Raw genomic sequence first — 13,253 nt, 5'->3', positions numbered from 1 at the left:
ACCGAGAGAGATTGACGTCAGCGCACTGACGAATAACTACTGGTGTACATTCGCAGCTCCTCAGATTGACTGCGTATGAAGAAATAGCTCCACAGCAGGCGTTTGATTAAAACATTTCAACAATTATAACGTGCATATATTTTCTAATGCCTGAATACATTCCTACAAAATAAATGAAAAGTACCAAAAGTATATATAAAATAGCTTTTTGTCATCATTTGATTGGTCTTGTCTGAATATTGCAATTGATGTAGCGTTACAGTATGTTCCCACGTAAGTTTCTTTTAACAAAGTTTCAACACAAGCAACACGAAGGCTTTGGTCTAAAGGTGTGGCAGAACGGAAGTTCCAACAACACTGTTTACGGGAAACTTCAGATTTTTTCTCCGGACGTAAATCAATCCGCTGGTAACAAACCAGTGACTAATAGGTCACGTCGTCAACAATTAAAATACAAGGCGAACTGTCAAAGGTGGTACACTGTACCAGGTAGGCTACAGATAAGCGATAGCGCCTTTCTTCAGTCTTTTCGTATCCAAAATAACCGACTGAAATAAATAATAAATAATATTAAATGCCGTTAAAATGTATGTGGGTAGATCCTTAGGTAGACTGTAGGCATAGCCAACTTATTTTTGTCCGACTTTCATATAACTTCTCAGTAAACAAAATATCCGAGAGAAAACACAGTAGCTTACACATTTTTTTGTCATTTACTGTAAAGTTTATCAATCCTGATTTGGATCTTCCAAAGACAGGTACTGCAAGTTATCCTTGCAGTACCCATGACACCCACAGGGGCGAGGTATAGTTCCACTGTTGGAAGACTGTTCCTGAACTATCCTCATCCAACCTGTTAGCACGTGGGCTGGAAAACGTTGATGATTGTGTTGTGGCAACCGTGAGTACAGTGACCTTGGATTGAACATGCAACAAGCGGACATTGCACAATGTGTTTTTTGGTACACTCTACTAAGGTAACCTAGGCTACATTTGACTCATTTACCAAATACGCCATTGCAAGAAATAAACAGCCACATAGCATAAGTGCAACATTATACATACAGTTACAAGCATCAAACACTTACTAAAGTCAAAGTAGCTGTACTAGGGATGTGTGGGTACGCATTGGTTAAGGGGGTGGTGCGTGCATATACATAAGCACCATTTTATAGACACACGGCATTGAGCTGCTAAACTGAGGCGTCATTGTCCGTGTCACCAACCTGCATCTACGCCAACACCTTTTGCCCACACACGTACGCCGTCACCACGGATACGAGAATACTGAGCATTCTTTCTTTGGTTTCCGGGGCAACACTAATTACGGGTGTGGGCGGTCTCACGGGACGGAAGAATTCCGTTGCGGCCATAAAGACTCCCTATGACGAACAAGGGGTTACTTATACACACACTTTTCCGTGTGTACGTTCTGTGTCACACTCAGATTCCCAGAAGGCACGGGTGCATGCCTGTTATTCTGTGGTAATTATTCTGTACATGGTGTGATCTCTCCTAGTGGATACCTGTTCTGTGTGCTAGGGTGAGGGAACATTCAGAAAATACACTAACATAATAGGTCACATTTCATCATAGCCATGTTGATAGATGTGTTTAGGGATTTACGATGGTTCGTTTGGGTGGAAACACTGGTGGCCATTTACACTGCGGCACTCTGCATCACCTGGCCTGAGACTGTCATCACACACACACACACACACACACACACACACACACACACACACACACACACACACACACACACGCACAGACCCAAGGGCTTATTAGAAGGTTACAACTAAAGGGAAACATTTAAGGAATAGAGAGAGGGTGAGAAAGAGAATTGAAGGAGAGAGCACAGGGTGAAAAAGGCATTGAAAAAAGAGAGGTCAGGTTCTGTGTTTATGACTTTCTGGCTTGTGTTGAAAGACCAGCAACCTTCAAAGCCTGAGGAGGAGGAAGTGGAGGTCACGGTATCAGGAAGTAAGACAGGAGGGCTGTTGAGAGGATGAAAGGAGAGGTCAAAGGTCGAGAGTGCATCTGGAAGGAGTGTGAGCTCGCCATTCCACATACACACACACACACACACACACATGTACAGAATTAGAATCTTGCCCTTGGGCCTACATGTCAATGGATGTGTAACAAGCATGGAGGCAGGGTGGAATATTCCACAGATGTATGCCAACTGCGTGCGTATGTGACAGGGCAGAAAAAGTGTCAGAGGACACAATACAAATATCGTGGGACAGAAATAGAGATCACACCTACGCAAAATCCTGTCGACATGGTAACGAACCAAACCGACAACGCCTGTGTGTTTGCTGGTGCCAGTGTGGTCGAAAAAAACAGTCAAAATAACGATCAAAAGATTTTCAGTGAATCTTTAATCGATCAAAACATCTCAGAAAACGCCTTGTCATCCTCAGAATTGTTCATCATAGCTGAGAGACTTAGAGATGGACGCTAGCATTCATGGGTGTCCATCATTGTCGTTGTAAACAAGTAAATGGCAGCAAACCATAAACACATCGTGTGTGTACTTGTGTGTATGTGAGACAGAGAGATGTATAGAGAGAGAGAAGGGGGGGAGGGGTCAGACAAAAAGCTTTCCATGTGTGCCAGTAACCACGGAAATGAGTTCCATGCCACGCACACTCCTCCTTTACTCCAACCGTGCCAACTCATCCCAAATGGAGAGGAGAGGAGGGAGGGAGGGAGATGGAAAGACCTTGCATGGAGTGAATGATGTCAATAACACAAGATCAAAAGAAAAAGCTCAGTGTGTGTGTGTCTTTGCGTGTGTGTGTGTTTGTGTGTGTTTACGTGTGAAAGAGTTCTTGGCTTGGTATGTCTCTACGGGTGGCAGGGGATGTGCTCCCCCTCCCCCTGTCAAGGGTGTGTGAGAAAGGGTGTGTAAGGAAGCAGGTGCGTGACAGCTAAGTGAAGAGAGGTTGATTGTGTGTGAGAAAACGTGAGCGTTCAGGAGGAAGGCTGTGTCTAGGGAGGGAGGTGGTGTGTGAGCAGTGTTGCCTGGATGTGTCTGTGTGTTTGTTTGTAAACTGCATTGTGCTGCATGTCCTGTAGCACTTCTTTGTCCACCTGCCGCTGTGCGTGCAGATTCTGGATCCGGTGTGTCTCCTGTGTGTGTGTGTCTGTGTGTCTGTGTGTGTGTCTGTGTGTGTGAGCGCCTACTTCCTCCCCATCACTGGCTTGACCTTTTGCTTGACCTCGTTCACAGAACCAGCACTTAGTCTGGGCAGCATCCCCCCTCCCCCTCTACTTGCCCCCCTCTCCTCCTCTCTCCCCCCACTGCCATGCCAGGATGCCACACTCCTCCCCGCTCCTCCCCCCCCCCTTCCCCCACCCCCCCTGTCTCGCCCAACCCGGGTCGTGAGAGGGGGGGAGGGTCTAAGAGTGTTCGGGGGAGCCTGGGCGGAGCGGGCGAGCGGGAGACGGGGGAGAGAGGCGTCCATGTGCAGGTGGGGGGGTGTGTCCTGGGAGATCGGGGGGTTGGAAAGTCCCGAGGGGGCGATGGGGGCTTGCAGACCCAGGAGCTGCGCCTTAGCCTGGGTAAGAGCAGCGGTGAGCTCCCCTCTCTCCTCACACTCCCTTCTCACTGTCTCCTGCAGGAACGCCACCTAGAGAGGGTGTGAAACATGATGACATGACTCACAAAAAAAAAAAAAATACAAAACAAGTTTTCCTCCTCTGTGGTTGGCCAGAGCTGGAGTTGTGTGGCCGTGGAGGTCCATGAGAGGAGCCAGTTTGGGGTCACGGTCACACAGACATGACCTGCAGAACGTGGCTAACAAGAGGCTTTGTGGTCAGAAAGAGACTTGCGGTTGTGTAGATCAGGGCGCTGTCAGGGAGACCGCGGTCACAGACAGACGAACAGGACCGCAGCAGGACGGTCACAGACAGACGAACAGGACCGCAGCAGGACGGTCACAGACAGACGAACAGGACCGCAGCAGGACGGTCACAGACAGACGAACAGGACCGCAGCAGGACGGTCACAAAGACCCAGAGGAGGAGACGCGAAGAGAGAGAGGCAGAGATGATGAACAGAAATAATTGGAAAATGGGAGAATATAAGTGGTCTGGCTGATAGACCAGGACAAACGGATAGAGAGAATGATACATTTGAATGGGAGAGAGAGGTTGAGAGAAAGAGAGGGAGGGAGAGAGAGTTTGAGAGAAAGAGAGAGAGGGAGGGAGAGAGAGGTTGAGAGAAAGAGAGAGGGAGGGAGAGAGAGGTTGAGAGAAAGGGAGGGAGGGAGAGGCAGCTTTGTGTGTGAAAGTGCAAATGCGGTGTTTACACACACAAGTCGAGGGTTGAGTCAGTGTGCTGTGCGACTGAAATGCTTTCAGCACGCATGTGTCTGTGTGTGTGCGTGTGTGTACACTCATGGTGTTGAATCCGAGACTGTAATCAGTGCCATGGGCTCTCTTTCCAGGTCGGTCTGTTCCATACCACTGAAGATCAACTCTGGGGTGTGTGTGAGGGAGAAACAGGGCCTAATTTAACACACTCCAGGGTGAAAAGCTGCCTCCCTTCTACATACAAACACACACACATACCATTACAGTTGACAGACTAAGGGTATCAGGGACTGTGGTGTGGTGTGTGTGTGTGTCGTGCAGAGCAGAGATGGACCAGACTGTCTCTATTACTGTCTGGCTGGATCATCTGTACACGAGCCACCCACACACGTGCTCTGACTGGGGCCCTGTAGGGCTGGAGGGCTCCCCCTATAGGAGACACAGGGAACTGCATGCAATGACCATAGACTGACTACAGTCTGTACACTATGAGAGGGTCTGTCTGTCTGTCTCTTTGTGTGCGCCCATATCTGGTCTTGCCCAGACCCCAGATGATAAACAACTGTATGAGTATGTAAGCCTTGTGGTTGGCGTGTGTGTGGCGTGTGTGTGGCGTGTGCGTGGCGTGTGTGTGGCGTGTGCGTGGCGTGTGTGTGGCGTGTGCGTGGCGTGTGCGTGGCGTGTGCGTGGCGTGTGCGTGGCGTGTGTGTGGCGTGTGCGTGGCGTGTGCGTGGCGTGTGTGTGGCGTGTGTGTGGCGTGTGTGTCAGGGAGATCCCATGGCTGTCCTGGCAGCAGAGACACATCACCAGGGCCTGCCAGTCAGAGGCTTACAGGGTATTACATGTAAATCACACGCATCTCGCCCCTGGTTTTAATCACTGCACTTAAAACCACATCACACTGCCATCACACACACACACAATGTACACACAAATGAACAAACAGACATGTGTGTTGACCGGTGGCCCACTCTCTCTCTCTCATGCACACGCACACACGTGCACTTTTACTACACCTTGCGGCCATGACCGTTGGTGAGAGGTGGAAGGTCGAGTTTTAAGTTATTTCTCCAAGACAGGGTGACCTTTAGTACCTGTCTAGCCTGCCCCGTGTTCAGCAGAGCAAAAGAGCACATTGAGAGAGAGAGGGAGAGAGAGAGAGAGAGAGAGAGGGAGAGAGAGAGAGGGAGAGAGAGAGAGGGAGAGAAAGAGAGAGGGAGATAGAGAGAGAGAGAGAGAGAGAGAGAGAGAGAGAGGGAGAGAGGGAGAGAGAGAGAGAGAGAGAGAGAGAGAGAGAGAGAGAGAGGGAGAGAGAGGAAGAGAGAGAGAGAGAGAGAGAGAGGAAGAGAGAGGGAGAGAGAGAGAGAGAGAGAGAAAGAGGGAGAGAGAGAGAGAGAGAGGGGGAGAGAAAGAGAGAGAGAGAGAGAGGGGGGAGAGAAAGAGAGAGAGAGAGAGAGAGAGAGAGAGAGAGAGAGAAGAGAAAGAGAGAGAGAGAGAGAGAGGGAGAGAAATGGAGAGAGAGAAATAAGAACAGAGACAAAAACAAGACGCGTGGAGGTGGGAGAGAGAGACAGCAGAGAGGAGAAAAGAAAGAAAGAGAGAGTTAGAGAGAGTGGTTACAGATAAGAACATGTGAAAAGAGGACAGAGATTTGGACACAAGCGCTGTCTGGAGTCTGTAAGGGGCTAGTTAAGACAAGCGCTGTCTGGTGGTTGTAAGGGGCTAGTTAAGACAAGCGCTGTCTGGTGGCTGTAAGGGCTAGTTGAGGAAGTTGTGAACCTCTGTGTGTTTCCACATCATGTTCCACACAAGGAGGATCCGATTAGCAAACTGAGGACAATCGCCTTCACACTGGGAAGCGTGGCACACACACACACGCTCTTTGGTCATACATTTCACCAAAGACCAAATGTTGTGTTTAGATGAAATCCTTTATGGGTTAGAGCTTCCGAGTTACTATCTAAGTCAGTTGCAACGTGTGAGTGTGTGTGAGTGTGTGTGTGTGTATGTAGCTGCAAGAGCAACACCAATCTAAGGCAGTTGTTCTTACAAAGTCGCTTTGATATTTCAATGGTATCTTAGCAACAGAGGGGTCATGAAAAATCCCAAGTTCATGTGATCAAAGAGCCCATTATCGCTCTCCTCTAACGATCTGTCAACACCACAAGCACACACACGTACACACACACACGCCCACGAGTGCACACACAGAATCAATACATCTATTCGGGGTGCCAGGAGCGTGGCTTTGAGTGAAAGCGGCGAGAGAGGGAGACAAAGAAACTGAGAAAGAGTGAGAGAAAGGGTGAAGGTCGTTATGACATAGTCTGAGCGCTGGGCCGCCCCCTCAAAAGGTATTGATTTGATCTTACATTCAGATCTAAATGGACTCTAATGTCCTGTACAACCCCTTTGAAAGACACGGCACAAAAAAGCCCATTGGGCCGTTTGACATAGCTGACAAGGACCCCGGAGAAACCAGACCAGAGAGACGAGGCTGTCTGACATAAAGGAGTCTGTCACCTGTGAAACTGACAGGAGGACACAGTGACCCTGTGGATCAACCTGACTGGCCACACCCCCCCATCCAGGAGCTCCATAGGGGGGTGGAAGCAGGGAGGGAGGGAGGGAGGGAGGGAGGGAGGCAGGCAGGCAGGCAGGGAGGGAGGGAGGGAGGGAGGGAGGGAGGGAGGGAGGGAGGGAGGGAGGGAGGGAGGGAGGGAGGGAGGGAGGGAGGGAGGGAGGGAGGGAGGGAGGGAGGGAGGGAGGGAAAGGGAGGGGTGGCTATAGTAGGGGAGTGTGTGTGAGGGTTTGTGTGCATGGGTGTTCCGAGGAGCCTTATACAGTTGGGTTGTGAGGAGAGGAGGTTGAGGTCAAAGTAGGTCTGTTTGTGTGTGTGTGTGTGTGCATGTGCGCATGTGTGCGTGCGTGTCCATTCCAGAAACAGACAGCTGAGGAGTTCCGTGACTGCAGCCTCAGACCGCCCCCCCCGGGACATGAGCCTGCGTGTCAACATACACACGCTCACTCACACACCCTCACACACACAGTGGCTCTGTTTATCTCCTCTCCCTGTCTCTCTCACAAAACCTCATTCCTCCCGACACACCGCTTGCTCCCTCCTACTCTCTCCCAAACCAGCCCTCTTGCTCTCTCTCTCGCTCTCTCTCTTCCCACTGCCCTCTCGCTCCCCTACTCCTCTCTCCCAAACCAGCCCTCTTTCTCTCTCTCTCGCTCTCTCTCTTCCCACTGCCCTCTCGCTCCCCTACTCCTCTCTCCCAAACCAGCCCTCTTGCTCTCTCTCTCGCTCTCTCTCTTCCCACTGCCCTCTCTCTCCCCTACTCCTCTCTCCCAAACCAGCCCTCTTGCTCTCTCTCTCACTCTCTCTCTTCCCACTGCCCTCTCGCTCCCCTACTCCTCTCTCCCAAACCAGCCCTCTTGCTCTCTCTCTCACTCTCTCTCTTCCCACTGCCCTCTCGCTCCCCTACTCCTCTCTCCCAAACCAGCCCTCTTTCTCTCTCTCTCGCTCTCTCTCTTCCCACTGCCCTCTCGCTCCCCTACTCCTCTCTCCCAAACCAGCCCTCTTTCTCTCTCTCTCGCTCTCTCTCTTCCCACTGCCCTCTCTCTCCCCTACTCCTCTCTCCCAAACCAGCCCTCTTTCTCTCTCTCTCGCTCTCTCTCTTCCCACTGCCCTCTCTCTCCCCTACTCCTCTCTCCCAAACCAGCCCTCTTGCTCTCTCTCTCGCTCTCTCTCTTCCCACTGCCCTCTCGCTCCCCTACTCCTCTGTCCCAAACCAGCCCTCTTTCTCTCTCTCTCGCTCTCTCTCTTCCCACTGCCCTCTCGCTCCCCTACTCCTCTCTCCCAAACCAGCCCTCTTTCTCTCTCTCTCGCTCTCTCTCTTCCCACTGCCCTCTCTCTCCCCTACTCCTCTCTCCCAAACCAGCCCTCTTTCTCTCTCTCTCGCTCTCTCTCTTCCCACTGCCCTCTCTCTCCCCTACTCCTCTCTCCCAAACCAGCCCTCTTTCTCTCTCTCTCGCTCTCTCTCTTCCCACTGCCCTCTCGCTCCCCTACTCCTCTCTCCCAAACCAGCCCTCTCTCTCTCTCCCCTACTCCTTTCTTCCAAACCAGCCTTCTCTCTCTCTCTTTCTCTCTCTCTCTTTCTCTCTCCCCTACTCTTCTCTCCTTTGTTCTCCCTTCTCTCATCTCTTTCCCTCCCTTTACCTCTCTCCTCTCTTCCCTTCCCTTCCCTCCACTCCTCCCTTCCCCTCTCCTCTCCTCTCCTCTCACCTCCTCCTCTCCTCTCACCTCCTCCTCTCCTCTCCTCTCACCTCCTCCTCTCCTCTCCTCTCACCTCCTCCTCTCCTCTCCTCTCACCTCCTCCTCTCCTCTCCTCTCACCTCCTCCTCTCCTCTCACCTCCTCCTCTCCTCTCACCTCCTCCTCTCCTCTCCTCTCACCTCCTCCTCTCCTCTCCTCTCACCTCCTCCTCTCCTCTCACCTCCTCCTCTCCTCTCCTCTCACCTCCTCCTCTCCTCTCACCTCCTCCAGCAGTTCAGAGTTCCTCTCCCTCAGTAGCAGCAGTTCAGCTCTGGACTGGCTCTGCTCTAGCGCAGCCTGCTGCTGGGAGTCCTGCAGGGCCTGATGTAGCTCCTCCCCCTGGGCCCGCCTCTCCTGGTGTAGCTCCTCCCCCAAACGAGAGGTGGCGTTGCCTAGGCGCTGAGACTCATCATCCAACTGTTCCAACTGGGGATCACACACACACGCTCAGACCGTTAGATCAGACAGGACATCCCAGGGAAAGCCAGTGGTCTGCAGTGTGTTCACATGCTGTCATATTTAATAACGCATTTCAGAATCTGAAACAACTAAAACATTATCGACATGGAGCTGTTTTTTATTTTATTTGCAGGCACTCAGTTAAAGACAAATATAGTCAGATTTTATATGTAGTTGCAGATTATTTTGTCTCATTGTCTTGCCCTCCTTTCTACACTCTGATCTACAGAACTCTCGTTTGTCTGAATCTCTGTGTGTGTGTGTGTTGTGTGTGCGTGTGTGTGTGTGTGGTGTACCCTATCCCAGCCTAGGGCCCACAGAGGCAGAAGCCCTCAGCATCACTTCTGGATCAGTGAAGCCGCCACCCTCCATCTCCCTTCTACCAGTGACTACCAGACACACACACACACACACACACTCCCCCCACAGGGCCATGGGACCTTTGTACACAGATCAGACAGCCATTACACCTAGGAACAAAGAGAGTCGTGGCCTGAAATTCCTGGAGGGCAGACAGACACAGAGAGGGCAGATAGACACACGGAGGACAGACAGACACAGGGAGGGCAGACACAGGGAGGACAGACACAGGGAGGGGAGAGAAGACACAGGGAGGGCAGACAGACACAGGGAGGACAGACAGACACAGGGAGGGGAGAGAAGACACAGGGAGGGCAGACAGACACAGGGAGGACAGACAGACACAGGGAGGACAGACACAGGGAGGACAGACACAGGGAGGACAGACACAGAGAGGACAGACACAGGGAGGACAGACAGACACAGGGAGGACAGACACAGGGAGGACAGACACAGGGAGGACAGACACAGGGAGGACAGACAGACACAGGGAGGACAGACACAGGGAGGACAGACAGACACAGGGAGGACAGACAGACACAGGGAGGACAGACACAGGGAGGACAGACAGACACAGGGAGGGCAGAGAAGACACAGGGAGGGGAGAGAAGACAGAAAAACAAGTGATGCAGATGGAGAGTGGTGGTGAATTGGAAGGGGTGTGTGGGGTGGATAGAAAGAAAGAGTTAACAAGATACTCACCATGTTGATACGTATCTCGACGTGTGTGTGTGTGTGTGTGTGTACCTTTCTTTGCAGCTGTTGGTTCTGTTTCCGGTACTGCTGCATCAGTAACTGGTTCTTCTCGTTATCAATCACCAGCTCAAGCTCCGCCTCCTTCCAAAGCTCTGCCTCCCTCCGAAGCTCCGCCTCCCGCTCCCTCAGATGCACGGCATTCTGGGTAGCTGCCTCCTCAAGCGCTGCGTCCAGCTATGGGAAGTAACCAAGTACAAATACTTTGTTACTGTACTTAAGTAGATTCTGTACTTTATTATACTCTGCTCTGCTTTATTCAGTTTTAGGGTTATCTGTTTTCTTCTCCTCTCCTTTCACTGTGTGTGAAAAAAGTTTTGTTAATAATATTTTCACATTTATTTTTTCCCTAAAATATGTAAAAATAAATAAAAAATTATAAAAAAAATATTTTCAACAAAATTGGAAAAGAAAATGGTGAAGGTTGAAAAAAATATTTTCAAAAAAAGGTTTTGAAACAGTTTTGAAATATTTTTTAGTTTTATTTTGCACAATGTTTTCAAAAATCATTCATGACTACTTGATGAGGACTATACTCGACTGTACTGTACTCCGCTGTGTTTTAATGTACTCTGCTTTAGGCTTCGCTATACTCCTCGTCACCCACGGCCATATATGAAGGACATATTTGAAATTGTTGGCGTCAAAAAGGATTCCTGGCGCTGCGTGTCTGTAAAGTCTTTATGTATTCATATGATGTGAGGTCCAAGAGGTAGTAATGATGAATACTTTTTAGCCCACACTTTTTTATTTTAACTTGAGTGAAAAAGTGTAGTCAGTACTTTTGCCAGAGTATTTTTAAACACGAGTATGATGTTTAACGATGTCTGTACTTTTGCCACCACCAACACCCAACACCACACACACGTGGTTCAAACACACGCTTACATGCATACACACACACCCCTCGAATACAAATATGTTCCAGTGCTTACAGTACCAACACAACATTGGGTCCTGGTGTGTTTTGGGTGAGCCAAGCTGGCAGTCAGTCCTGTATTGTACTGCTGGAGACATTAAACACTGGGCCTGTTAGGAAAAACAATGGTGGAACTGGTGGCGTGTCGTGTATTTTTAGTCAGGCTTGGCCAAGGCCACCATGTTTCCCAACAGGCAGGGAGAGATGACAAACTGCGTGTGAGGGCAGTAGGGGTGTGTGTGTTGTGTGTTTGTGTGTATATAGCTGACGTGTAAAAATGTGTGTACATGAGTTGAGCACATAGTACTTGTGGTGTGTTTCTAAATTATAATGTGTATGTGTGTGTGTATATGTGTGAGTGTATTTGCGCCAACAACAGACAGATAAACCGCTTCCCTTTAGTCGGGTGAGTGTCTCTGTGAGGAGCAGGGGTGTGGCGTGTGTGTGTGTGTGTGTGTGTGCGTGAGTGTGTGTGTGTGAGTGTGTGTGCGTGTGTGCGTGTGTGACAGTGATACCACTTCCTTCTCCATGGGTTTGAGTCTGTTTGAGGGTCAGGAAACCAGAGGAACTAGATTGCTTTTGAGCGTGCCGTGTCTAAAAGCATGTCTGTGTGTGTGCGTGTGCGTGCAGCCCTGTGTGTGTGTGTGTGTGTGTGTCTGATGTTGGGAACTGAAGGACACCCTTCCCGTTTACTTCTGCCGTGCAAGTCTTCAGAGGAAAAGAGACCCCACACAGAAACCTAATAAAAAACACATTTCTTTGGGTGTGTGAGAGCGTGTGTGCGTGCGTTTGTGTGTGTTTGTGTGTGTGTATCTGTACTGGAGTGTGAAACAGACTTTACAGCACCATCCCAACCTCCTCAGGGCTAGAGCGCCCGACCCCTCCCTGTATAATGACAATGGTTTGGGCCACATCCCAATCCCTTTCAGAAGACTACTTTTCTAGCCTCCTTTTTTACATCACCACTAACGTGAAAGGACAAGTAACACAGACCCAGAAGGGTCTAATGTGTTACTACATTCTCATGGAAGGTTTAAAGAATAGAATGCTATGTAGGAATGCAAGGTTGGCTGAAGGAGATAAGGAGGCTAGGTTAGGATGCCACTGTAGGTAGGCTGAAGGAGATAAGGAGGCTAGGTTAGGATGCCACTGTAGGTAGGCTGAAGGAGATAAGGAGGCTAGGTTAGGATGCCACTGTAGGTAGGCTGAAGGAGATAAGGAGGCTAGGTTAGGACACTATTGTAGGTAGGCTGAAGGAGATAAGGAGGCTAGGTTAGGACGCTACTGTAGGTAGGCTGAAGGAGATAAGGAGGCTAGGTTAGGACGCTACTGTAGGTAGGCTGAAGGAGATAAGGAGGTTACGTTAGGATGCTACCGAGTGTTACCTTTGTCCTGATGTCCTGGGAGAAGTCCACCTCCATTTTGATCAGGGCCCTACGATGGTCCACTATCATCTGTTCACTGTTAAAACAGAGACACACACACACACACACACACACACACACACAGGACAGTCAATGATCTTGGTTACAAAAAAACAAAACAGTAATCTCTGATGATTACATATTTATGACTGCAGGACCCACTGGAGACAGGCTGTCACCCATCTGCTACTGCAAACAGTTAATCTCAGACTCACGAATGCTGTTGGCCCTGGGGTACTCACATCACCCCCCCCTACACACACACACACACACACACACACACACACACACACACACACACACACACACACACACCACACACACACACACACACACACACACACACACACCACTAAGTCTCCATGGCAAAACAACCAATAATAGCACACAAACAAGCCTGGCAGCCAAACCCACAGCATCAGAGAAGCTCTAAGGAGACAATTAGAGCTGTCAGCGAGAGAGGAGAGGAGGGGAGGTTGACTGACTATAGGAAAGAGTGGATGAAGAGACAGTCCAAGGTGTTAGAGAGAGAGAGAGAGAGAGAGAGAGAGAGAGAGAGAGAGAGAGAGAGAGAGAGAGAGAGAGAGAGAGAGAGAGACAGAGAGAGACAGAGAGACAGAGAGAGAGAGAGAGAGAGAGAGAGAGAGAGAGAGAGAGAGAGAGAGAGAGAGACAGAGAGAGACAGAGAGAGAGAG

The 13,253-nt window shown here is 50.0% G+C and overlaps 1 protein-coding gene across 6 annotated transcripts in view; it reads right to left on the bottom strand.

The window, feature by feature from the left end:
* Positions 1–2,366: 2,366 nt before the first annotated feature.
* The window catches only part of LOC146257837 (uncharacterized), a 41,228-nt gene continuing 30,341 nt past the window's right edge, over positions 2,367–13,253 (bottom strand). For all 6 annotated transcript variants that reach the window (XM_084675025.1, XM_084675022.1, XM_084675026.1 and 3 more), the window contains 4 exons: positions 12,520–12,595; positions 10,210–10,392; positions 8,866–9,069; positions 2,367–3,641 (listed from right to left, as the gene is read on the bottom strand). In XM_084675025.1, the coding sequence (XP_084531151.1) occupies positions 3,192–3,641; positions 8,866–9,069; positions 10,210–10,392; positions 12,520–12,595 (913 nt within the window). In that variant the 3' untranslated portion in view covers positions 2,367–3,191. The remainder of the gene's footprint in view (positions 3,642–8,865; positions 9,070–10,209; positions 10,393–12,519; positions 12,596–13,253) is intronic.

The sequence above is a fragment of the Hypomesus nipponensis genome, chromosome 15 (assembly GCF_054491055.1).
Source record: "Hypomesus nipponensis isolate SF chromosome 15, ASM5449105v1, whole genome shotgun sequence".
Lineage (NCBI taxonomy): Eukaryota > Metazoa > Chordata > Actinopteri > Osmeriformes > Osmeridae > Hypomesus > Hypomesus nipponensis.
The sequence above is the reverse complement of the archived record's forward strand: the minus strand, read 5'-3'. Positions and strand labels throughout refer to the sequence as shown.